Source organism: Salvelinus namaycush, chromosome 29, assembly GCF_016432855.1.
Source record: "Salvelinus namaycush isolate Seneca chromosome 29, SaNama_1.0, whole genome shotgun sequence".
In the NCBI taxonomy this organism is placed as follows: domain Eukaryota; kingdom Metazoa; phylum Chordata; class Actinopteri; order Salmoniformes; family Salmonidae; genus Salvelinus; species Salvelinus namaycush.
This window is the reverse complement of record NC_052335.1, coordinates 4,509,927-4,537,784: the sequence shown is the minus strand read 5'-3', so window position 1 is coordinate 4,537,784 and position 27,858 is coordinate 4,509,927. Positions and strand designations below refer to the sequence as shown.

Sequence of the window (27,858 nt, the reverse complement as noted above, 5' to 3'; positions counted from 1 at the left end):
ACTTCCTAATATTAGTTGCACGCTAAATCCCCCCCTGTTGAGCGTGAAAAACCCAGCAGCTTTGCAGTTCTTGACATACTCAAAACGGTGCGCCTGGCACCTAATACCATACCCCATTCAAAGGCACTTAAATATTTTGTCTCACCCTCTGAATGGCACACATACACAATCCATGTCTCAAGGCTTAAAAATCATTCCTTAACCTCTCTCCTCCCCTTCATCTACACTGATTGAAGTGGATTTGACAAGTGACATAAATAAGGGATCATAGCTTTCACTTAGATTCACCTGGTCAATCTATGTCATGGAAAGAGCAGGTATTCTTAATGTTTTGTATACTCAGTGTAAAACACCAAATATTCGTTGATACTGTATGCTGTAATGTTAAAACACATTACCTTGCAGCCAACCTACTTGCACCATTTCCATGTAATTACAGCAAAATACTGTGAAATACAAACCCCAATCCCCTCATTGAATTTCATCCATCCATTCATTCATTCATTCATTACGATTATGGTAGCATTTAATTTTTTTACAGTATAATAGTCAATTCTACAATATTGTACTGTGTCATTACACAGTACTTGCTTTGCTACTGTATTTATATTACAGTGGGTGTACTGTAATTTTAAATACAGTAACTTACTTGCCAATGATCTGCCTGTAAGTTACTGTCAAATTCACAGCAACCCCTTTACAGTACACACACACTGTGCCGGTTCCAGGCATAAGCAACATAAGCGGTCGCTTAGGGCCCTTTATCACCCCCTAGGAACTCAGTCCGGGTCTTGACTTACTATTGAGAGTTAGAATAGTACAATACACAAGGTGCAATTTTGAAATGTGTTTTTGCATCAGCAGTTTTTCTCTAATGTCAGTCACTGACAGTCACTCAATTAACCATGTCAGTGAAGTTTTTGATTGGTAGTTAGTCTAGCCAGCTATCTAAACTTGCAGTAATGCCGAATACCAACCGGGCACGCAGGCCACGTGCCTAGGGTCCCTGATCTCCAGGGGGCCCCCATTGATTTTGTTAGTCATTCAGATTTCATCTTAACAAAAGTAATTACAAAATGTGTAGAATTGCAGGAAATTAGCTATAAAACTGCAAACATTTATCTACACCCCATGGGAAAATGTGTAAAATTGCAGGAAATGAAAAAAGGGGGCCACTAAATGTTTTGGTGTGAGGTGGGGGGGCCCCCCCAACAAAATCTATCTTAGGGCCCCCAAAAGGCTAAAGCCAGCCCTGCTTGGACACCAAAGTGAGACTGTAGGATTCTAACGTCACCCAGTGATGAGGCAATTAACAAGCTCTGACCCGTGGAACACAGAAACACACACACAAACTCTCATTTAGCATGACGGGGTGACTGCACATTGTGATTTTAAAAAGCTGTCGGTATCAAACGCACATACACGCACAGCATCACACTGCTTCAAGTGTCTTTATAGTAAAATCACAGGTGGCAAACTGCTGCTCTAACTTTACCTCAGCAGGAGAGAAACACATGAGTGGAGGTGTGGAGAGAGAATTGTGGTGAGATGGAATGCATGCAGAGAAAGAACATGTTCCTTAGAGATGCCTCTCTCTCTCCACTACACTCTCTCCATCCCCTTCGCTCTCCCCCATCTCTCTTTCCGTCTCGTGTTTCCTATGTCAGTGACCTTCATTGTGCGAATAAACAGTGAAGTTCTGAGTCGAGGCACAGATCAGTGTTGTTTTTTCCCCAGGACATATCACACATTATCACACATCTTGTCATCTTTGCTGTAACTGAGACCGGGAGAGAGAGTGTGTGTCATAATCTGGAGCTTAGCACTCTACTGCAACACACACACACACACACACACACACACACACACACACACACACACACACACACACATAGACACACACACATAGACACACACCATTCTTGGCAAGCTAACCTCTATTAAACCCCATTTACCATAGCCTTATTTATTATCAGTTAGGCTGTCTGGGCTCCTATTGTTATGGTGAATAAACTACAGACTACCTGCAGAAGGCTTAACAACAGCAACAATTTAGATAGGGTTTTACCGTAGAGAGGTGGGTAACCCCAACCCTTTAACCCTAACCTTGGACTTACCCTGACCTTAGCCTTAGCTCCAGCCCCAACACTAACCCTACCTCTAGCCCTAACCCCAAACCTAACCACAGCCTCAGTTGTTCAGTGTGTGATGTAATCACTCTGCGAAAGTAACTCTGCTGGCACTGACCTCCAAACAGCCCAACACTTCCTCCTCCAGGGTACGAGAGATGAAGACGAGATGGAGACCTGAATAGCACTGATAACCTTCTACTTCCATACGTCCTTTTCCCTAAACACACACACACACACCTCGCACATACACACTCCCCCCAGTTCCCCGTCCCCCCTTTCTCTCTCTCTTTCTCTCTCATGGATGTCAGTAGACCCAATGTGTCTGTACTGTGAATTAATGACTCCAACCTAAGTGTATGTAAACTTCCGACTTCAACTGTACATACATACATACATACATACATACATACATTTTGCCTCCCAAGATCAACAGTTTTTCTGTTTATGATATCAGAGGATTCGCTCCATGTGTAAATAAACAAACTCATGTTTCATCTGACACATACTCCTCAGTTTAAAATCCTTTATTTTTGCAGTAAATGTTTGTTTATGGCCTGATTCAGTCTCTGTCTTGTAAACAGCTCCCCCAGTGACCTTGGCTACTCTCCTCACCAACAGCCACAGTATTGACAACCACTAAACACACGATGGATGTGGTTTCACACCTATGCTATCTGACACGATTGCATTTCACTCTTCCAACCAATTGGTGTGTAATTTACTTCATTCACACACATGCAAACGCACACAAACAAACAGGGACATGTTGTGCCGGCAGACGGGGCCAACAGTCATGGTGTCAACCCTTGTCACCTTGGTGTGTATTGGTTTGGTCTTGAAGTCGTTGCCAGGGAACTCTGTGTCATGTCCAAACTGTCCAAGCTAGCCTGTCCAAGCTAGCATATTGCTATGTAATACTGCAGTTTCTAAATACACATTTCAAATGTATTGAAAAATGCCTTGCAGATGAATTAACAACATGTTAATTATCTCTCCTTCTCCCTCTTGTTCTGTGTGTTGGCATGAGGTATGAACCATCACTAACCAGTCCTTGTCCCTCTCCTCTCCATAGGTACGACACCATAACCAACCAGTGGGAGACTGTGTCTCCGCTCCCCAAGCCGGTGCACTCTGCAGCAGCCACAGTGTGCGGGGGGAAGGTGTATGTGTTTGGAGGGGTGAACGAGGCGGGCCGATCGGCGGGAGTACTGCAGTCATACGTCCCTCAGACCAACTCCTGGAGCTTCATAGAGTCACCCATGATAGGTAAGAGTCAATACTGTAACTGTAACAGCCCTTAAAGAAAAACCACATGATTTCACATGTGTGTTTTTGGAACACTTCTCATGTGATCAAATGTTTTCACGTGTAGTTTCATGTTATCATATGTTGATTTGCATGTTGCCACACGTTATCACAATAACTTCACACGAGATCACATGAAAACATGTGATTTTGGAACAATTCCCATTTGATCACGTGAAATTGGTGTGGTTTTTCCCATAAGGGAGTGCTCTAGCTTCTGCTCTAACTATAATGAACTCAACTGAACAGTGAGGGAATGGCAGAGATGTCAGAAATGTAAAGAGGGTTGAGAGCACAGTTCAAACTACCTCACCGTCCCCTTCCATTTACACACACACACACACAGCACCTTATCTAATCCTACAGTACCCCCGGGCCTAGGCATGCAGCAGAAATACATCCGAGGGAGGGAGAGAGAGAGGGGGAGAGGGACGGGGATAGATCGGAGGGGGGGGGGGGGGGAGAAGAGTATGATGTAACTGACAGGGGATAGAGGGGTGCATCTGTTAATGACAGGAGCAGAGATTCAGGGCAGAGAGAAGAGGAAGAAGAGAGAGGAGGATAGCAGCCTGTATACCCTGGGTATAACCAGATTCTCATTATTATCTGTTTGGGCCCCTCTCCCCAGCATGAGCTGCAAATGGCTTTTCCAAACACTTATCAACTGGCTATTTCCTGCTTTCACACACACACACACACACACGCACACGCACACGCAGGAACATAAATACACATGCAGGAACACACACACTATTAGATTGACAGACGCTGCCACACATTCATACCCAAGCTGTTAAGTTATCTCAGGCAGTCACTAATCGTGTGTGTGTGTGTGTGTTAGCGTGTGTGTCAGCGTGAGCCATAACAGTATATTTGATCTTTCAGCTTCCCTATCAAATCTAAACATTTCAAGCAGGCAACCTAAGAAAATTAACAACAATGACAAATGGTTTGATGAAGAATGCAAAAACCTAACAAAGAAATTGAGAAACCTAGAAACCAGAAAACCTGAGCCTATGCCTTCACAATGGTGAATCACTAAAACACTACAGAAATAAAAGAAAGAACAGCATGTCAGAAATCAGCTCAATGTAATTGAAGAATCTAACTACTTCTGGGATAATTGGAACATCACTAAACAAACAACACGAAGAGTTATCTATCCAAAATACAGATGTATGGATAAACCATGTCTCCAATCTTTTTAGCTCTATAACAAAGAACAAACAGCAAAAACATGGCTTTTTACCAAATTACCGTACGACAGACCACGTATACACCCTGCCCACCCTAATTGAAATGCAAACAAACCAAAACAAAGGAAAAGTCTTCTCATGCTTTGTTGATTTCAAAAAGGCTTTTGACTCAATTTGGTATGATGGTTTGCTATATAAATTGATGGAAAGTGGTTTTGGGTTTTCCACAGTGCCATGGGGTAAGACAAGGATGCAGCTTGAGCCCCTCCCTCTTCAACATAGATATCAATTAATTGGCAAGGGCACTAGAACAGTCTGCAGCACCCGGCCTCACCCTACTAGAATCAAATGTCTACTGTTTGCTGATGACCTGGTGCTTCTGTCCCCAACCAAGGAGGGCCTACAGCAGCACCTAGATCTTCTGCACAGATTCTGTCAGACCTGGGTCCAGACAGTAAGACAAAAATAATGATGTTCAAGAGAAGGTCCAGTTGCCAGGAACACAAATACAAATTCCATCTAGACACTGTTGCCCTAGAGCACACAAAATAGATACATACCTCAGCCTAAGCATCAGCACCACAGGTAACTTCCACAAAGCTGTGAACGATCTGAGAGACAAGGCAAGAAGGACCTTCTATGCTATCAAAAGGAACATAAAATTCAACATCCCAATTAGGATCTGGCTAAATGTACTTGAATCAGTTATAGAACACATTGGCCTTTATGGTTGTAAGGTCTGGGGTCCGCTCACCAACCAAGAATTCACAAAATGGGACAAACACCAAATTGAGACTGCATGCAGAACTCTGAAAAAACATCCTCTGTGTACAACGTCAAACACCGAATAATGCATGCAGAGCCGAATTAGGACGGTACCCACTAATTATCAAAATCCAGAAAAGAGATGTTAAATTCTACTACCACCTAAAAATAAGCAATTCCCAAACCTTCCATAACAAAGCCATCACCTACAGCGAGATTAACCTAGAGAAGAGTTCCCTAAGCAAGGTGGTCCTGGGGCTCTGTTCACAAACAGACCGTACAGAGCCCCAGGACTGCAACAAAATTAAACCAAACCAAATCATGAGAAAACAAAAAGGTAATTACTTGACACATTGGAAAGAATGAACAAAAAACAAAGTAAACTAAAACGCTATTTGGCCCTAAACAGAGAGTACAAAGTGGCAGAATACCTGACCACTGTGACTGACCCAAAATGAAGGAAAGCTGTGACTATGCACAGACTCAGTGAGCATAGCCTTGCTATTGAGAGAGGTTGCCGTAGGCTGACCTGGCTCTCAAGAGAAGAGGCTATGGCTATGAGAGGCTATGTGCACACTGCCCACAAAATGAGGTGGAAACTGAGCTGCACTTCCTAACCTCCTGCCAAATGTTTGACCATAGAGGCACATATTTCCCTCAGATTACACAGACCCACAAAGAATTAGAAAAACAAATAAAATGTTGATAAACTCCCATATCTATTAGGTGAAATGCCAACAGCAGCAAGATGTGTGACCTGTTGCCACAAGAAAAGGGCAACCAGTGAAGAACAAACACCATTGTAAATACAACCCATATTTATGGTTTATTTATTTTTTCCTTTTGTACTTTAACTACTTGCACATTTCTACGACACTGTACGTAGAAATAATGACATTTGAAATGGTTCTATTTCTTTAACTTTTGTGAGTGTGATGTTTACTGTTCAGCCTTTTGAATGGAATTGAATAGAGAGAGGAGGATGGTGGAGAGGGAGAGGGGAATGGGCAGAGAGAGAGAGCTGGGGAGAGAGAGAGAGAGAGAGAGATGGGGGCGAGAGAGAGAGAAAGAGGGGGAGAGGGATGGGGAGGCAGAGGGATGAGGGAGAGCGGGGTAAGTGCAGAGAGAGAGAGGGATGGGGAGGGAGAGAGAAAGGGATGGGGAGAAGGAGAGCGAGGGGGAGAGAGAAGAGGCAGTATTGGCCCTAGATTGCTACATCAGAGAATTGATCCAAAACAATTATTGTGCACAATTACACGAGAGAGTGACCTTTAAAGTGATTTGGATGCCCTCTGAACAATCATGATTTCCGGGTGAATTACAATCTACCTTGACAACAAAACCTTAGTTACATCCTACTTCTATTGTCCTCTTGTTACACAATAACAGTGGCCTGACTACCCATCCACATTGCGCCGGCCAAACGTCACGCCCACTATCGTTTCCTCTCTGCGATGAGTCTGGATTTGCTTTCCTCCAGTTCATTGGAGGCTGCTGAGGGGAGGATGGCTCATAATAATGGCTGGAGCAGAGCGAATGTTATCAAACCACGTGTTTGATGTATTTCTTACCGTTCCACCTATTCCGCTCCAGCCATTACCACGAGCCCATCCTCCCCAAGTAAGGTGCCACCAACCTCCTGTGCTGCAATTGCTGTACAACGCCCCTCATTTTGACGTCAAGACAAACGACTTCAAGGATGGCAGATTCAGACTGAATGTATGTAGTGATCGTCAGAGCAGCTGAATTCAATTCCGGGTGATTTGTCATGCAACAATAACAGGAAATAACAGGAGACAACATGGGAACAATTAACCTTAAGAGATCATTCCTGTGATTGGGTCTTATCTAGTCTCCTGGCTGAGTAGACTGAGGATTCATTGTCCCATTCCCCTGTAGTCATTCTGAAGGGCCAGGATGAAATCATAGGCTTAAATCACTAAGAAGAGACGAGTGTTTGTTTAAATGTTTACATGTGCTGTAGTGGAGCCACTGTCAATGACTGCATGACTTGATCTGTCACTGTACCTCTCTATCCACAGTTAACTAGCACTGTAGTTATTCTGTGACGTCTGCTCCTCAGTCCTTTGTAGTCTAATCAGAGTCCAATCTTATCGGGCTTTGTTCGTGTGATGTGTGAGATCACTCCGGTAGTGACTAAGATTGGTATCAGATACCATCATTTACTCCGGCTGCTGTTGGACTAAGGAGAGGAAACAACACGTGTTGAGAGTTGGAGCAGATACGAGACAACTGGTTTCATGTTAGACAGATATTCACTTCCTACATGTGGAAAACACATCTGTTGACTCCTGTGGTCAGATGTGAAACAAGGAAGAGTTGGGAGTGAAAAAAAGGTGCACTTTCTGCTTTATATGACTCACTACTACTGATATCTGCCTTTGAGGTTTTCCTACGTATATAAGAATATTTTGTATAGTATATAAGGCACTTTTAATCACTGGAGGCTCCTGAAAGGAGGAAGGGGAGGACCATCCTCCTCAGTGAATTATCATTTTTTAGATAAAACTATACTCAATATAATCACGTCGCCAAATAACTGATTAAAACACACTATTTTGAAAAGAAGATCTATAGTAGCCTCAACAGCACTCTGTCGGGTAGCGCCATGGTGTAGCCGGAGGACAGCTAGTTTCCGTCCTTCTCTGGGTACATTGACTTCAATACAAAACCTAGGAGGTTCATGGTTTTCACCCCTTTCGATAGACTTACACAGTAATTTTGAAAATTTCCGGAGGACATCCTCCAACCTATGAGCTCTTGCAGCATGAACTGGCGTGTTGTCCACCCAATCAAATAAATCTAGCACTGAAAGCATAAGCTACAGCTAGCTAGCACTGCAGTGTATAAAATGTGGTGAGTAGTTGACTCAAAGAGAGAGAAAGACAATAGTTGAACAGTTTGCATCAATTTATTCTAAAATAAAGAAGAAATTAAGAGAGAGAGCAAGAGAGATTGTCTTTTTTTCCACTTACTTAGAAGCAAATGCAGCTAGCTAGTTTAGCCTACTGAAACACCCTGCTCAAACAGAGGTATGCTATGTTAGCTAGCTGGCTATGACTTTCCAACACAACACTGGAACTCTTCCAAGTCTAGGTAAGCTTTTGGTATTACTAATTTATTACCACCGGGGCCCACCGGTGTAACGGCTTACTGACTACACAAATGATACTGCATGATTGTAGCGGGTCTACTAACGCGTTAGTTATATTAGCAATGCTGACTATGATGTTACTTTATCTAATATGGTGACAACGATGTAGGCTGTGTGTAGCGGTTTGGCTTGGAAAGGTTTTTTCGCCTGGTTACATAACAGCTGATGTGTTGTGCATTGAAGTCCGGAAGAGAAGGAATACGACGTGGCTGCTATGAAAGTGAACTCTGTTTACGCGGGATCAGGGGTGTATACATTCCGCCGTTTCTGTTGAAAAACATTTCTTAAACGGAAGCAAACGGAACAAAACAGGGATAATCATACCTGAATTTGTCCAATAGAAACTGTAGTTTGCAACTGTTGGACTAATGATTACACCCTATATCAACTAGATGCAGGCAAGAGCGTGCAAGGCGGTATTGAATGTCACTGTCTGTCACCTCAAATTTGTATTTTGACCTGTGTGCACCTACTTTGTAAACTTTCATTCATAGGCTAGGTTGTAGCAACCTCATGAGGTATAGGGAAAATTCAAGTATCATGTAGTAGCCTCAACCTATCGCTGTTACATTGAGCTGTGTGAATGAAATATGAATGACAGTCATCCAATATGCTGTAATAGAAATAAGGCCATGCTCATGTAAATAGATATTGTCCTCCCTCATCTTAAACGGCACTGACCGCCACTGCTTTTAATATAGTGCTCAATGAGCTTAATATTCACACATTAGAGGAGCTCATCTGAGGCAGGGAAAAGGGTTTCTGTTTGTAAAGCAGAACAGTGGAACAGCAGTCCCAAGGGAATAGCTTTGCATTCTGTCTCTGGAGACAGTTAATACAAAACCTTCTGTGACTGACACAAACTTGCACACACGCAGACATGGCAGCCACGTTGTGTCACTGATAGTGACAGGCCTAGGGTTCTGAGTGTCACAGAGAGAGGGGGGGGGGGGTGGAGTGAAGGAGAGCGGGACGGCTGAACGGCTGTCGTCAGTCACGCCTGGCAAAATGGCATTTTAATTAAACACATCTTGCTTTATAGGCACTGAAGGGGATGTGTGTGTGTGTGTGTGTGTGTGTGTGTGTGTGTGTGTGTGTGTGTGTGTGTGTGTGTGTGTGTGTGTGTGTGTGTGGACATGGTGGATGGAGGTGAAAAACAAAAACGCTACGATGTGTCTGCATTATTCATGATGTCATAAATTGGCCAGCTGTAATCGTTTAGGAGACGATTGCTCTGTGAGAGTGTAAGGTACATTGATAGGTCTTCGACAAGCGTGTGTCCGTGCGTACGTGTGTGCCTTATATAGGTAAGGAGGAAAGGGGGGTCAGAAGCGAGGTAGAGGTCGTTGCAAAGGTCTAGGCACATTAATACACAACAATTACATTGTTTGAAACTTTATTCACAGTGTAAGGTTTCTGCATGGGAGTTTGATTAAATTCCTACCTTACCCAGGGTGTTTTGTGTATGATTGTTTCCACAGTAAGACTGTAGAAGTCTGTCCCCATTGTTTTTCCCCATTTTCTCCATGCAGAAGCTGATTACGTTATATGCAATATCCTCACTCATTCCTCACATTTTCAATCCATGCACAGGACTTTTTCCTTAAATTAAAAAATATATACAGTGGGGCAAAAAAGTATTTAGTCAGCCACCAATTGTGCAAGTTCTCCCACTTAAAAAGATGAGAGAGGCCTGTAATTTTCATCATAGGTACACTTCAACTATGACAGACAAAATGAGAAGAAAAAATCCAGAAAATCACATTGTAGGATTTTTTATGAATTTATTTGCAAATTATGGTGGGAAATAAGTATTTGGTCACCTACAAACAAGCAAGATTTCTGGCTCTCACAGACCTGTAACTTCTTCTTTATTAAGAGGCTCCTCTGTCCTCCATTCGTTATCTGTATTAATGGCACCTGTTTGAACTTGTTATCAGTATAAAAGACACCTGTCCACAACCTCAAACAATCACACTCCAAACTCCACTATGGCCAAGACCAAAGAGCTGTCAAAGGACACCAGAAACAAAATTGTAGACCTGCACCAGGCTGGGAAGACTGAATCTGCAATATCTTAGGTACACTTCAACCGTATATATATATATATATATATATATATATATATATATATATACACATACATATACACTTATATATATACATACGTATATATATATACATATATACGTATATATATATACACATACGTATATACGTATATATATATATATACACATACGTATATACGTATATATATATATATACGTGTATACGTATGTGTATATATATATATATACGTATATACGTATGTGTATATATATATACGTATATATATATATGTATATATATGTATATATATAAGTGTATATGTATACACGTATATACGTGTGTATATATATATATATATATATATATATATATATATATACGTATAAACGTATGTATATATATATGTATACACGTATGTGTGTGTGTATGTATATATATATATATATATATATATATATATATATATATACGTATATATATATACGTATATATATATGTATGTGTATATATATATGTATGTGTATATATATATGTATATATATATGTGTATATATAGGGTGTAATCCAACTGTTGACAGTGTATATGTATATATGTATATATGTATATATATATATATATATATACATATATACATATATATACATATATATATATATACATATATACATATATATATATATACATATATACATATATATATATATACATATATACATATATATATATATATACATATATATATACATATATACATATATATATACATATATACATATACATATACACGTATGTGTATATATATATATATACGTATACACGTATGTGTGTGTGTATATATATATACACACGCATATATATATCCAAATGTGTTTATACCTGGTTCCAATATAAAGGACTTAAGTCTCAATAATTTACTATTGGATTACACCCTATGGCAATCCTCTGTGTGCGCGCACACAGTATATATATATATATATATAAGTCTCAATATTTAAGTCTCAATAATTTATTATTGGATTACACCCTATGGCAAGCCTATATATATATATATATATATATAGAGGATTGCCATAGGGTGTAATCCAATAGTAAATTATTGAGACTTAAGTCCTTTATATTGGAACCACAAACAATAACGTCAAGCTGATTCATGAATTCTGCTATTTCAATTGTTATCCGTTCACTGTAAAATTCCCATTTCCCAAAACCATAGTATTTTTAATCTCGAGCCTCAAACTCAAGGAAGTGATAAGAGGAATGTAGGTGTGATTTTGCATGCAGCTCTAGACAGAAGGTGACATGGAAAACAAAATGATGCCATTATAGCCGGGGAGATTCTGCAGTGAGGATAATACAATTGAAACAGTACCTTCTATTTGGTTTTGCCTGGTTTTCATTCTGGCTCATCTCATCTGTGTTTTCAACTTCTATCTATCCCTGGCTTATAAAATTCTACACTACATGACCAAAAGTATGTGGACACCTGCTCGTTGAACGTCTCATTCCAAGATCATGGGCATTAATAAGGAATTGGTCCCCCCTTTTGCTGCTATAACAGCCTCCACTCTTTTGGGAAGGCTTTCCACTCGATCAAATCAAACTTTATTTGTCACATGCGCCGAATACAGTGTAGACCTTACCGTGAAATGCTTACTTACAAGCCGTTAACGAACAGTGCAGTTTAAGAAGAGTTAAGAAAATATTTACCAAATAAACTAAAGTAAATAAATAATCAAAAGTAATACAATAAAATAACAATAACGAGGCTATATGCAGGGGTTACCAGGACCGAGTCAGTGTGCGGGGGTACAGGTTAGTTGAGGTAATTTGTACATGTAGATGGAGGGTGAAGTGACTATACATAGATTATAAAACAGCAGGAAGCATCAGTGTAAAAACAAATTGGGGGGGGGGGGGGGGGGGGGTCATCAATGTAAATAGTCCGGTGGCCATTTGATTAATTGTTCAGCAGTCTTATGGCTTGGGGGTAGAAGCTGTTTGGTCATAGACTTGGCGCTCCGGTACCGCTTGCCATGCGGTAGCAGAGAAAACAGTCTATGACTTGGGTGACTGGAGTCTCTGACAATTTTATGGGCTTTCCTCTGACACGCCTGTTATATAGGTCCTGGATGTTAGATGTTACATTGCTGCGGGGACTTACTTCCATTCAGCCAAAAGAGCATTAGTGGGGTCGGGCACTGATGTTGGGCGATTAGGCCTAGCTTGCAGTCGGCGGTCTAATTCATCCCAAAGGTGTTCAATGGAGTTATAAGGCCTTTCCCAAACTTTTGCGACAAAGTTGGAAGCACAGAATTGTCTAGAATGTCATTGTATACTGTAGCCTTAAGATTGTTCTTCACTGGAATTAAGGAGGCCTAGCCCCGAACCATGAAAAACAGCCTCCTCCACCAAACTTTACAGTTGGCACTATGCATTGGGGCAGGTAGCGTTCTCCTGGCATGCGCCAAACCCAGACGCACTGCCAGATGGTGAAGCATGATTCATCAACCCAGAGAATGTGTTTCCACTGCTCCAGAGACCAATGGCGGCAAGCTTTACACCACTCCAGCCGATGCTTGGCATTGCACATGGTGATCTCGGCCAAGGAAACCCATTTCATGAAGCTCCCAACTAACAGTTATTGTGCTGACTTTACTTCCAGAGGCAGTTTGGAACTCGGTAATGAGTGTTGCAACCGAGGACAGACTTTTAATGTGCTATGCGCTTCAGCACTCGCCAGTCTCATTCTGTGAGCTTGTGTGCCCTACCACTTCGCGGCTGAGCCGTTGTTGCTCCTAGACATTTCCACTTCACAGTAACAGCACTTACAGATGACCGGGTCAGCTCTAGCAGGGCAGAAATTTGACAAACTGACTTGTTGGAAAGGTGGCATCCTATGACAGTGCTACTTTGAAAGTCACTGAGCTCTTCAGTAAGGCCATTCTACTGCCAGTGTTTCCCTATGGAGATTGCATGGCTGTGTGCTCAATTTTATACACTTCTCAGGAACGGGTGTGAAATAGCCAAATCCACTAATTTCAAGGGGTGTCCACATACATTTATATTTATAGTGTATTTCTCTTTCTGGCTGTTTATTTTCTCTTTGTGTCTCTTCAGTTCTGTCTCCCTTTGTAGATATTACACTTCTACCTCCATGTGTCTGTTTTTGAAATAAAAAACTATCTTTTGGTATTTGTTTCATTAGTCCATTGTTGATAAAGTCCCAAAATGTGTTGCATGTCAGCAATCAAGTTTTCAAGATATAGAACTTTCAAAATACAAAAATACAGCCGGTATGATGCAAAATGCTGACATGTAGAACATTTTGGGACTATATCAACAATGGACAAAACGTATATATTTTTTAAATTAATAAGAAAATGGACTAATGAAACAAATACCAGTAGTTTTGGGGTAGAATTGTTCCTCTAACACCTACATCAAAAATGGCTTCCAGAAAAACCTCAAAACAATGTCTTTCTTGACGTCACAGCTGCCTATGATACCATTTGGTGCACTGGCTTCCTCCTGAAGCAGTCACGGTCCCTCCCCCATTAGTCAACCAATATCATCACACTACTGAGCAATAGATGTTTCAGAGTCCACCTCAGAGAGGCAAAGAGTACATGGAAGAGACATACCAACAGTCTCCCCCAAGGCACAGTGCTGGTCTCTGTTCAACCTCTACACAAATGGCCTCCCAGAAAACACCTTCCGAAAATTCATATACTTCTGACGACATATGCCTGGCAACGCAAGCTCCAAACTTCGACACCCTGGAGCAAACAGCAAAACTGGAACAATACTGCAACAAATGGTGACTCCAACCAAGCCCAGCAAAAACTGTATCCCGTATATTCCACTTCCATAACGCAAAGGCATATAGAGCTCAACACCCAGATGAACAACCACAAGCTAGAGCACCAACCCACCTCCGTATACCTTGGGGTGACCCTGCACAGGTCACTCACCTTCTGGGAGCACCTGAGGACAACAGCAGCTAAGGTCAAAACCAGGAACAACCTGATCTCCAAACAAGCTGGCTCAACATGGGGCGTTTCTACCGCCACCATTCATACCTCGGCACTCTCATTCTCAGCAGCAGAGTAATATGCACCTGTCTGGTCAAGGTCGTCTGCGCGCGCACGCACACACACACACACACACACAGAGTAGACATACAGCTGAACACCACCATGCGCATCATCACTGGCATACTAAAATCCACCCCGCTTTGCTGGCTCCCTGTTCTGGCATACATATGCAGCTGATGCCTTGCCAACCTCCAATGATGGGGCATTAAAGCAAGCCCCCTACAGTATGTGCCTGTGGGGTGGAGCAAACCATGCACCGCATTCTTGAAGTCTAATCTACAGAACTCAGCGGAGGCCTAGTCACCATCAACCCAGCAGGACCGGAAGCAATCGCTTGGCTAAAGGACTTTGCATTCGCTAAATAAAAAAAGAAGTATTTAAAAACAGACATGTGTAGAGATAGAACATGTAGCTTCTAACTCCCCTTTTGTCCATTTTTCAATCTTCTACCTCACCTCTGTCGGTGTTTCTAACGTGCATCTCTTTGTGTTTGTTCTCCAGATAATAAGTATGCCCCAGCGGTCACTCTGAATGGGCTCATCTTTATTCTGGGAGGAGCCTATGCCCGGGCCATCACCATCTATGACCCAGACAAAGGAAACATCAAAGCCGGACCCAACATGAACCACTCACGACAGTTCTGCAGGTAAGAACCCATACGAACCAATATGAACCACTCACGACAGTTCTGCAGGTAAGAACCCATACGAACCAATATGAACCACTCACGACAGTTCTGCAGGTAAGAACCCATACGCACCAATATGAACCACTCACGGCAGTTCTGCAGGTAAGAACCCATACGAACCAATATGAACCACTCACGACAGTTCTGCAGGTAAGAACCCATACGAACCAATATGAACCACTCACGACAGTTCTGTAGGTAAGAATCCATATGATCCAATATGAACCACTCACGACAGTTCTGCAGGTAGGAACCCATACGAACCAATATTAACCACTCACGACAGTTCTGCGGGTAAGAACCCATATGAACCAATATGAACCACTCACGACAGTTCTGCGGGTAAGAACCCATACGAACCCCTCACGACAGTTCTGCAGGTAAGAACCCATACGAACCAATATGAACCACTCACGACAGTTCTGCAGGTAAGAACCCATACGAACCAATATGAACCACTCACGGCAGTTCGCAGGTAAGAACCCATACGAACCAATATGAACCACTCACGACAGTTATGCAGGTAAGAACCCATATGCACCAATATGAACCACTCACGGCAGTTCTGCGGGTAAGAACCCATACGCACCAATATGAACCACTCACGGCAGTTCTGCGGGTAAGAACCCATACGAACCAATATGAACCACTCACGACAGTTCTGCAGGTAAGAACCCATACGAACCAATATGAACCACTCACGACAGTTCTGCAGGTAAGAACCCATACGAACCAATATGAACCACTCACGACAGTTCTGCAGGTAAGAACCCATACGCACCAATATGAACCACTCACGACAGTTCTGCAGGTAAGAACCCATACGCACCAATATGAACCACTCACGACAGTTCTGCAGGTAAGAACCCATACGAACCAATATGAACCACTCACGACAGTTCTGCGGGTAAGAACCCATACGAACCCCTCACGACAGTTCTGCAGGTAAGAACCCATACGAACCAATATGAACCACTCACGACAGTTCTGCAGGTAAGAACCCATACGAACCAATATGAACCACTCACGACAGTTCTGCAGGTAAGAACCCATACGAACCAATATGAACCACTCACGACAGTTCTGTAGGTAAGAATCCATATGATCCAATATGAACCACTCACGACAGTTCTGCAGGTAGGAACCCATACGAACCAATATTAACCACTCACGACAGTTCTGCGGGTAAGAACCCATACGAACCAATATGAACCACTCACGACAGTTCTGCGGGTAAGAACCCATACGAACCACTCACGACAGTTCTGCAGGTAAGAACCCATACGAACCAATATGAACCACTCACGACAGTTCTGCAGATAAGAACCCATACGAACCAATATGAACCACTCACGACAGTTCTGCAGGTAAGAACCCATACGAACCAATATGAACCACTCACGACAGTTCTGTAGGTAAGAATCCATATGATCCAATATGAACCACTCACGACAGTTCTGCAGGTAGGAACCCATACGGACCAATATTAACCACTCACGACAGTTCTGCGGGTAAGAACCCATACGAACCAATATGAACCACTCACGACAGTTCTGCGGGTAAGAACCCATACGAACCACTCACGACAGTTCTGCAGGTAAGAACCCATACGAACCAATATGAACCACACGACAGTTCTGCAGGTAAGAACCCATACGAACCAATATGAACCACTCACGACAGTTCTGCAGGTAAGAACCCATACGAACCAATATGAACCACTCACGACAGTTCTGCAGGTAAGAACCCATACGAACCAATATGAACCACTCATGACAGTTCTGCAGGTAAAGGGTTAGCATGAACCACCACCATAAATGTTTGTAAGTTAGGGGTCCTTACAGGAATGCAAACTTCCAACAGGAATCCTGCTAAATTGTTTTATTCAGTCTCAAAGAACATTTTGGCAAAGTCATTAAGCAGGAATATGAGTCAAGTCTGAAGTCATATGCTGTAGATTCCGAGTCAAGTCACAGGCCTGTATAGTCCCAAACTTTGGGGCCCAGTGCATAGGATACACCCTAGACAGATACTCAGAAATACATTTGGGAAGACAGCGATCCAGAGGTTATTATTGCTAAACTATTCCCGCATCCACAAGCAGCTGTTCCACGACATTTAGCTTTTACCTACGTCTGACTGAATAAGTCTGGTGCTAGGTGACCACACACACACTCGGCTCTATGCGCCAGCAGTCGTTATAAACTAAACTGGGCGCTTCATTTTTACTCTTCCATGTCCTTGGCTGAATTCTCCTTGTTTATCTTTAACAGCCAAATTGGGCTTTAGCCAGCGCTGTGTTCCATCTGGATCAGCTGTGTTTTTTTCCCCCTGACTGGATTTACTCTTTATGTAATAATCTCATGGTGTGTGTCTCTCAGTGATGTTTGTTTTTGTGGGCTGTGAGTTTGTGTATTAATCAGCTGTGTTTTTTCCTTATGTAAATATAGATTGCTCCAGCCCCCAGTGGGATTACAAAACTGTAATCAGTTTATAGCTAAAGTGTTAATCCTCCCTCCCTCCCCCCACACACACACTCCTCTGTTTTCTGTTCCACACATCAAATGAGCAAATTTGTAGAGATATTTTTCGTAACTTTTCTCTCCCTCCACAAAGGCACATTTTAATTATGATCTCTCTCGGAAAGCGATGTTGTCATGTTGAGAGAATGTGACAAAGTAATATCCCCTCACAGCGACAAGTTCAGTGATCAGACTATCTCTCTCTGCTTCCCTCCCTCCCTCTCTCTCTGATGTTTAATTAATATTTACACCATGAACAGGATGGTTACAGCAGTGATGTTCATATATATATATATATATGCACAATACCGTTCAAAAGTTTGGGGTCACTTATACATTTCCTTGTTTTTGAAAGAAAAGCACATTTTTTGTCCATTAAAATAACATACAATTGATCAGAAATACATTGTTAATGTTGTAAATGACTATTGTAGTTTACATACACCTTAGCCAAACACATTTAAACTCTGTTTTTCACAATTCCTGACATTTCATCCAAGTAAAAATTCCCTGTCTTAGGTCAGTTAGGATCACCACTTTATTGTAAGAATGTGAAATGTCAGAATAATAGTAGAGAGAATGATTTATTTCAGCTTCTATTTCTTTCATCACATTCCCAGTGGGTCAGAAGTTTATATACACTCAATTAGTATTTGGTAGCATTGCCTTTAAATTGTTAACTTGAGTCAAACGTGTCGAGTAGCCTTCCACAAGCTTCCCACAATAAGTTGGGTGAATTTTGGCCCATTCCTCCTGACAGAGCTGGTGTAACTGAGTCAGGTTTGTAGGCCTCCTTGCTCGCACACGCTTTTTCAGTTCTTCCCACACATTTTCTATAGGATTGAGGTCAGGGCTTTGTGACGGCCACTCCAATGCCTTGACTTTGTTGTCCTTAAGCCATTTTGCTACAACTTTGGAAGGGTCATTGTCCATTTGGAAGACACATTTGAGACCAAGCTTTAACTTCCTGACTGATGTCTTGAGATGTTGCTTCAATATATCCACATAATTTCCATTCTCATGATGCCATCTATTTTGTGAAGTGCACCAGTCCGTCCTGTAGAAAAGCACCCCCACAACATGATGCTGCCACCCCCGTGCTTCACGATTGGGATGGTGTTCTTCGGCTTGCAAGCGTCCCTGCTTTTTCCTCCAAACATAACGATGGTCATTATGGCCTAACAGTTCTATTTTTGTTTCTTCAGACCAGAGGACATTTCTCCAAAAGTATGATCTTTGTCCCCATGTGCAGTTGCAAACCGTAGTCTCTTTTTTATGGCGGTTTTGGAGCAGTGGCTTCTTCCTTGCTGAGCGGCCTTTCAGGTTATGTCGATATAGGACTCGTTTTACTGTGGATATAGATACTTTTGTACCTGTTTACTCCAGCATCTCCACAAGGTCATTTGCTGTTGTTCTGGGATTGATTTGCACTTTTCGTACCAAAGTACGTTCATCTCTAGGAGACAGAACGCATCCCCTTCCTGAGTGGTATGATGGCTGTGTGGTCCCATGGTGTTTATACTTGCATACTATTGTTTGTACAGATGAACATGGTACCTTCAGGCATTTGGAAATTGCTCCCAAGTATGAACCAGACTTGTGGAGGTCTACAATTTTTTGTCTGAGTTCTGGCTGATTTCTTTTGATTTTCCCATTATGTCAAGCAAAGAGGCACTGGGTTTGAAGGTAGGCCTTGAAATACATCCACAGGTACAGCTCCAATTAACTCAAATGATGTCAATTAGCCTATCAGAAGCTTCTAAAGCCATGACATAATTTTCCAAGTTGTTTAAAGGCACAGTCAACTTGGTGTATGTAAACTTCTGACCCACTGGAATTGTGATACAATCTGTCGGGAAAATTACTTGTGTCATGCACAAAGTAGATGTCCTAACCGACTTGCCAAAACTATAGTTTGTTAACAAGAAATTTGTGGAGTGGTTGAAAAACGAGTTTTAATGACTCCAATCTAAGTGTATGTAAACTTCCGACTTCAACTGTACATAGGCGTACAGAGGACCATTATCAGCAACCATCACTCCTGTGTTTCAATGGCACGTTGTGTTAGCTAATCCAAGTTTATCATTTTAAAAGGCTAATTGATCATTAGAAAACCCTTTTGCAATTATGTTAGCACAGCTGAAAACTGTTGATTTGATTAAAGAAGCAATAAAACTGGCCTTCTTCAGACTAGTTGAGTATCTGGAGCATCAGCATTTGTGGGTTCGATTACAGCCTCAAAATGGCCAGAAACAAAGACCTTTCTTCTGAAACTCGTCAGTCTTTTCTTGTTCTGAGAAATGAAGGCTTTTCCATGAGAGAAATTGCCAAGAAACTGAAGATCTCGTACAACGCTGTGTACTACTCCCTTCACAGAACAGCGCAAACTGCCTCTAACCAGAATATTAACTGGAGTGGGAGGCCCCGGTGCACACCTGAGCAAGAGGACGCGTGTCTAGTTTGGGAAACAGACGCCTCACAAGTCCTCAACTGGAAGCTTCATTAAATAGTACCCGCAAAACACCCGTCTCAATGTCAACAGTGAAGAGGTGATGGCCGGGATGCTGGCCTTCTGTGTTCTTTTGCCCATCTTAATCTTTTATTTTTGTTGGCCAGTCTGAGATATGTCTTTTTCTTTGCAACTCTGCCTAGAAGGCCAGCATCCCGGAGTCGCCTCTTCACTGTTGACATTGAGACTAGTGATTTGCAGACGGTAGGCAAGGTCACAGTAATGAAAATGAAGGACACTAAAGAGGCCTTTCTACTGACTCTGAAAAACACCAAAAGAAAGATGCCCAGGTTCCCTGCTCATCTGCGTGAATGTGCCTTAGGCATGCTGCAAGGAGGTTATGAGGACTGCAGATGTGGCCAGGGCAATAAATTGCAATGTCCGTAGTGAGACGCCTAAGACAGCGCTACAAGGAGACAGGACGGACAGCTGATCATCCTCGCAGTGGCAGACCACGTGTAACAACACCTGCACAGGATCCGTACATCCGAACATCACACCGGCGGGACAGGTACAGGATGGCAACAACTGCCCGAGTTACACCAGGAACGCACAATCCCTCCATCAGTGCTCAGACTGCCCGCAATAGGCTGAGTGAGGCTGGACTGAGGGCTTGTAGGCCTGTTGTAAGGCAGGTCCTCACCAGACATCACCGGCAACAACCTCGCCTATGGGCACAACCGCACCATCGCTGGACCAGACAAGACTGGCAAAAAGTGCTCTTCACTGACGAGTCGCGGCTTTGTCTCACCAGGGGTGATGGTCGGATTCGCTTTTATCGTTGAAGGAATGAACGTTACACCGAGGCCTGTACTCTGGAGCAGGATCGATTTGGAGATGGAGGGTCCGTCATGGTCTGGGGCGGTGTGTCACAGCATCATCGGACTGAGCTTGTCATTGCAGGCAATCTCAACGCTGTGCGTTACAGGGAAGACATCCTCCTCCCTCATGTGGTACCATTCTTGCAGGCTCATCCTGACTTGACCCTCCAGCATGACAATGCCACCAGCCATACTGCTCGTTCTGTGCGTGATTACCTGCGAGACAGGAATGCCAGTGTTCTGCCATGGCCAGCGACGAGCCCGGATCTCAATCCCATTGAGCACGTCTGGAACCTGTTGGACCCCAGAAATGTCCTGGAACTTGCAGGTGCCTTGGTGGAAGAGTGGGGTAACATCTCACAGCAAGAACTGGCAAATCTGGTGCAGTCCATGAGGAGGAGATGCACTGCAGTACTTAATGCAGCTGGTGGCCACACCAGATACTGACTGTTACTTTTGATTTTGACCCCCCCTTTGTTCAGGGACACATTATTCCATTTCTGTTAGTCACATGTCTGTGTAACTTATTTAGTTTATCAGTTGTTGAATTTTGTTTATAATATATATTTATACATGTTAAGTTTGCTGGAAATAAATGCAGTCAACAGTGAGAGAACATTTCTTTTTTTGCTGAGTTCATACCACATCTACTCATTCAAGTTTTTTTTTTTTTTACTATTTTCTACATTGCAGAATAATAGTGAAGACATCAAAAATATGGAATCATGTAGTAAACAAAAGGGTGTTTAAACAAATCAAAATATATTTTCTAGTTGAGATTCTTCAAAGTGGCCACCCTTTGCCTTGATGAATGCTTTGCACACTCGTGGCATTCTCTCAACCAGCTTCATGAGTAATGCTTTTCCAACAGTCTTGAAGGAGTTCCCACATATGCTGAGCACTTGTTGGCTGCTTTTCCTTCACTCTGTGGTCCAACTCATCTCAAACCATCTCAATTGGGGTGAGGTCAGGTGATTGTGGAGGCCAGGTCATCTGATGCAGCACTCCATCACTCTCCTTGGTCAAATAGCCCTTACACAGCCTGGAGATGTGTTTTGGGTCATTGTCCTGTTGAAAAACAAATGATAGTCCCACTAAGCGCAAACCAGATGGGATGGCGTATCACGCAGAATGCTGTGGTAGCCATGCTGGTTAAGTGTGCTTTGAATTCTAAATAAATCACTGACAGTGTCACCAGCAAAGCACCCCCACACCACCTCCTCCATGCTTCACGGTGGGAACCACACATGCGGAGATCATCCGTTCACCTACTCTGCGTCTCACAAAGATACGGTGGTTGGAACCAAAAATCTCAAATTTGGACTCATCAGACCAAAGTACAGATTTCGACTGGTCTAATGTCCATTGATCATGTTTCTTGGCAGAGCAAATCTCTTCTTATTATTGGTGTCCTTTAGTAGCGGTTTCTTCGACCACTCAGTCTCCTCTGAATAGTTGATGTTGAGATGTCTGTTACTTGAACTCTGTGAAGCATTTATTTGGGCTGCAATTTCTGAGGCTGGTAACTCTGATGAACTTATCCTCTGTAGCAGAGGAAACTCTGGGTTTTCCTTTACTGTGGCGGTCCTCATGAGAGCCAGTTTCATCATAACGCTTGTTGTTTTTTTCGACTGCACTTGAAGAAACGTTCAAAGTTCTGGAAATTTTCCGGATTGACTGACCATGTCTTAAAGTAATAATGGACTGTCGTTTCTCTTTGCTTATTTGAGCTGTTCTTCCCATAATATGGACTTTAACCAAATATGGCTATCTTCTGTATAAAACCCCTACCTTGTCACAACACAACTGATTGGCTCAAACGCATTATGACGGAAATAAATTCCACAAATTAACTTAAGGCACACCTGTTAATTAAAATGCATTCCAGGTGACTACCTCATGACGCTGGTTGAGAGAATGCAATGGTGTCATCAAGGCAAAGGGTGGCTACTTTGAAGAATATAAAATATATTTTGGTTACTACTTGATTCCATATGTGTTATTTCATAGTTTTGATATCTTCACTATTATTCTACAATGTAGAACATTGTAAAAATAAATAAAAACCCTTGAATGAGTAGGTGTGTCCAAACTTTTGACTGGTACTGTATATATACACTGTAACATACAGTCAGGTCCATAATTGACACCCTTGATAAATAAAGACTGTGTAAAATGAATAATGGGGGAAAACCTAGTCAGTTGTACAACAATGTATTCAACTGAAATGTGTCTTCCGCATTTAACCCAACCCCTTTGAATCAGAGGTGCGAGGGGCTGCCATAATCGACATCCAGGGCGGCCAGTGGGTTAACTGCCACGATCAGGGGCAGAACGACAGATTTTTACCTTACCAGATTTTTAACTTACCTTTCGGTTACTGGCCCAACGCTCTAACCACTAGGCTACCTCAGTAATACAAATACTGAGATACATTTGTATTCTCAAAAAATGGGTGTATTGGAATGGGAGCATTGAAATCCCCAAGCCGACTAGGTTGATGTGCCCTTGAGCAAGGCACTTAATCTTAATTTCTCCTGTAAGCCACTGACTGGATAAGAGTGTCTGATTAAATGACTAAATGTATGTTTTTCAATGTTTCTCTCTGCAGTGCGGTGATCCTGGATGGTAAGATCTACGCAACGGGGGGCATTGTGAGCAGCGAGGGTCCTGCCCTGGGCAACATGGAGATCTTTGACCCCCACACCAACAACTGGACGCTCCTCCAGTCGTTGCCCTGCCCTCTCTTCAGACACGGCTGTGTCATCATCAAGAAGTACATCCAGAGTGGCTGAGATCGGTTCCGTGATGAATGAGTTTCCTGAAAGCTTTGTAGCCAATGTGGCTTTATTTTCTCTGGACGACCCAGACCCACGCCTCTTGTAGAACAGCAAAGTGCTTCAGCTTCATTTGGCGAACTTTGTTCACTTTTACCCCAGAACTGTCAAAACATTTACAATTATTGTTAGTCGCCCTCTGCTGTGGGGCTGGGTTATCGAGAGAAACAAAGTGTCATGTTAGCTATGAAGCTTTCGGGACAACTCCCCCCTGACCGGTTTGGTCTGGTTAGGACAGGACACTCTGTGTGCAGCTTTTGGGGGTCGATCGGTCAGCACCGCTGGACTGGACTATCCAACTAAAACCCCCTCGGGACTTGATGCCAGTGTTGTTGTCTTTACTCCACCCCCACCCCTTCAGTCCCCCATCAACCCCCTGTGCAGAATGTAGGCATCTTACTGTATCTTGAACCACTTGGCCATGTCAGGTACTGGTGCCTAAGCTACTGTATGTATCATATAGTGTAGCTTAACCCCCCCCCCCCCAATAATATAGGCACAGGGCCACTCGAGACTAAAGCTCCTTGGTTTGTTGTTCCCAACTTCTTGCTAACTCCTCTTCCCGTTTCATACAAATAGTTAATTTAGTTCCATCGCCTCAATTGAAATTGAAAGGCCCTTATCTGTTATGTGTTTGTGACTCAAGTATGTTAAAAGCCATCCCAGTCTTTGTTCTGTGACTCCTAGTGGTTTCTGTTAGTAAAGAACTTCTCTTTCCAAATCAGAGGGCTGCCTTGGTTTATGAGGAAATTCAGTAGTGGCATTTGAAGGACAGGAGAACTGGGCAGATGTCTCAGTGCTTAAAGGGACAGTGGAGAGATGAGGAAGTCCACAGGGTTTTTGAAACATATTCATGAAACAAAAATCTGTGACGAGAGAGCCACAGTTGATGAGAGAGGAGCGTTGTTTTTGTATAGATGTTTCCCCCTCGGTTTAAAAGGACATGTTGGATACTTGCAGTCTCTTTTTGGGCCAGAAACATCACTGTTGGCAGATGACTTACCTGGGAATGACAGAGAGGGAATCCCTGTATCATGACATCCCAGAGAGTCTGAGAAAGACACTACAATGGGGCATTTCTCCTCCACACAGCCAAAGCACAATAACCACCAGTGGCTCCAAGGATCAAAATGTTTCACTAGATTTATGTTTATCCTCCATTTTTATTTTATATTTGTATATCATTGTTGGGTGGGTGGGTGGGTGGGGTATGGATGAGGGTTTTGGGGACATTCTGTAAATACGGGAAGGAAAAATGTATATTTTAAAACCTGAAGGTGATTCTGTATAAATGTTTTTAGAAAAAAACTTGATAGGTTGGACTGAAAATGGTGGGGCCATACTTGCGACTATTAGAAAAGGTTTAAGGGCTCTATTCAATCCGCGTCGCGGAAGTTCAGCTTTGCAGCGTGATTTAGCGGAGACTGCATTCACGTTTCATGTCGGCTCAGTCGGAAATTACCTTTACATTTCTGTCACGGAAGCTGTTACGCTTCAGCTTTACAGATTGAATAGAGCCTTATGTTTTAGTTCGATTTTATTTGGCTGATGCTTAAACTTGTTGACATAGTTGCACGTAATCAAAGGTTACATGTTAGCTGTTACCATTACATAACCTGACAAATGTAGCCCTATGCGAACCTCACCAGGTGGCCGTGATTATAAAAAATAAAAAAATTGGTATGATTTTATTTGATGTTTTAAAAACAATACAACATCAACTACATCACAGCTGTCCAGTCCTAACTAGGGCACACACCCATCTCCAGGTGGCCATGATTATGTCTGGTTCTAATTCCAATTAATATCGTTGACCACAGGAGGTTGGTGGCACCTTAATTGGTGAGGATAGGCTCGTGTTAATGGCTGGAGTGGAATGGGTTCCATTTGTTTGATGCCATTATGAGCTGTTCTCCCCTCAGCAGCCTCCACTGTCGTTAACGTAGTTGGGCTTGATAGAACACTTCCACGAGTGTTCTTTACAGCAGTCAAACAGCACCATCTGCTAATCAAATGGACTAAAACACGTTAAAAAAATGTTACTTGATGTTTAGCTCACGGTGCTGTGAGCCTGACTCTTGGTGATTATCGCAGTTGAGATGTCGTTTTTTCCTTTGAACTGTAGAATTACATTTAACGTGTTTTGAAGAGAAGTTGAAGTGCAGCAAAAACCTTGTAAATTAAGTTCACCACGTGCGCCGAATAAAACAGGTGTAGTAGGCCTTACAGTGAAATGCTTACTTACAGGCTCTAACCAATAGTGCAAAAAAAGGTATTAGGTGAACAATAGGTAAGTAAAGAAATAAAACAGTAAAAAGACAGGCTATATACAGTAGCGGGGCTACATACAGACACCGGTTAGTCAGGCTGATTGAGGTAGTATGTACATGTAGATATGGTTAAAGTGACTATGCATATGATGAACAGAGAGTAGCAGTGGTGTAAGAGGGGTTGGCGGGACACAATGCAGAAAGCCCAGTTAGCCAATGTGCGGGAGCACTGGTCAGTCAGCCCAATTGAGGTAGTATGTACAGTTAAAGTGACTATGCATATATGATAAACAGAGAGTAGCAGCAGCGTAAAAGAGCGGTTGGGGGGGGGGGGGGGGGCACACAATGCAAATAGTCCGGGTAGCCATTTGATTACCTGTTCAGGAGTCTTGTGGCTTGGGGGTAAACACTTGAGAAGCCTTTTTGTCCTAGACTTGGCACTCCGGTACCGCTTGCCATGCGGTAGTAGAGAGAACAGTCTATGACTGGGGTGGCTGGGGTCTTTGACAATTGTTAGGGCCTTCCTCTGGCACCGCCTGGTATAGAGGTCCTGGATGGCAGGCAGCTTAGCCCCAGTGATGTACTGGGAGCTTCTTGTTGAAGTCTCTCTTGCAGACCAACACATAGGCTACTGGCATCGATACATAAATCATTTTCGCTTCCATAGACAGAGTTTACATATGCATTTTTATAATCTACTTTGTCACATATGCATTATTTGACTCAAGGACCAACAGTGGAGCGTTTCTTTCTCAAAAAACCTTGCCCCGGGGGATTTGAACTCACAGCTATATCTTAGTCTCTGCTTACCGCCTCAGTGCATCACTCCACCAATTAGTGGTCAATTATAGACATTCTTTACAATGTACGAATATACACTTACATGTTGCATAATCGTCCATCATTATTGTTGTGCAAGAACAAGTTTGCAGCCTAGTCAAGGATGTGAGGATCATGCAATATTGGCACTATACACTTGAGACAGACCGAGTGAAGGGAAACAAAAGTAAACCTTGATTTCGGAGGTTAAAATATATCCCTCTGGTGGCCAGGTTGACCTATTTTACAAAATGCCATTGGTCTGTGGAGAAAAAGTTTGAGCTTTGATAGGCTGATACAGGAAATAATCACTACCACTTGGTGAGATTAGCAAGCATTGGACTAACGTGTGCCAGGTTCTGATGGGTACTGCTATCCAGGTACCTGGGAATACCTAAACCATAACCAAAGATTTTTTATAACTAACCCAAGATAGACCAGAGCCTGTCATTTCCAATGGGAGCAAATGAATCATAGTGGGCAGCCAAGCTCGTTCTAGCATTTATTTACATATTTCCATTAGGGAACGTCTACTCTAAAGCCATTCTTTTTTAAACTTTAGCAAATTCTACAAAACGCTGTCCACTCTTAAACGCTAGTTTTTGTCGGTCAAAATCCATCTCCTCCCACCACCATATTTGGTAGTGAGTGGAAATGTCAACCAGATGCTTC

General features: G+C 42.6%; 1 protein-coding gene across 1 annotated transcript in view; it reads left to right on the top strand.

Moving 5' to 3' along the window:
• The window catches only part of LOC120024408 (kelch-like protein 29), a 131,658-nt gene extending 107,560 nt beyond the window's left edge, over positions 1 to 24,098 (top strand). Inside the window, exons 9-11 of the mRNA XM_038968647.1 lie at positions 3,205 to 3,398; positions 15,222 to 15,366; positions 23,872 to 24,098. Coding sequence (XP_038824575.1) covers positions 3,205 to 3,398; positions 15,222 to 15,366; positions 23,872 to 24,055 — 523 coding nt within the window. The 3' untranslated portion in view covers positions 24,056 to 24,098. The remainder of the gene's footprint in view (positions 1 to 3,204; positions 3,399 to 15,221; positions 15,367 to 23,871) is intronic.
• The last annotated feature ends 3,760 nt before the right edge of the window (positions 24,099 to 27,858 follow it).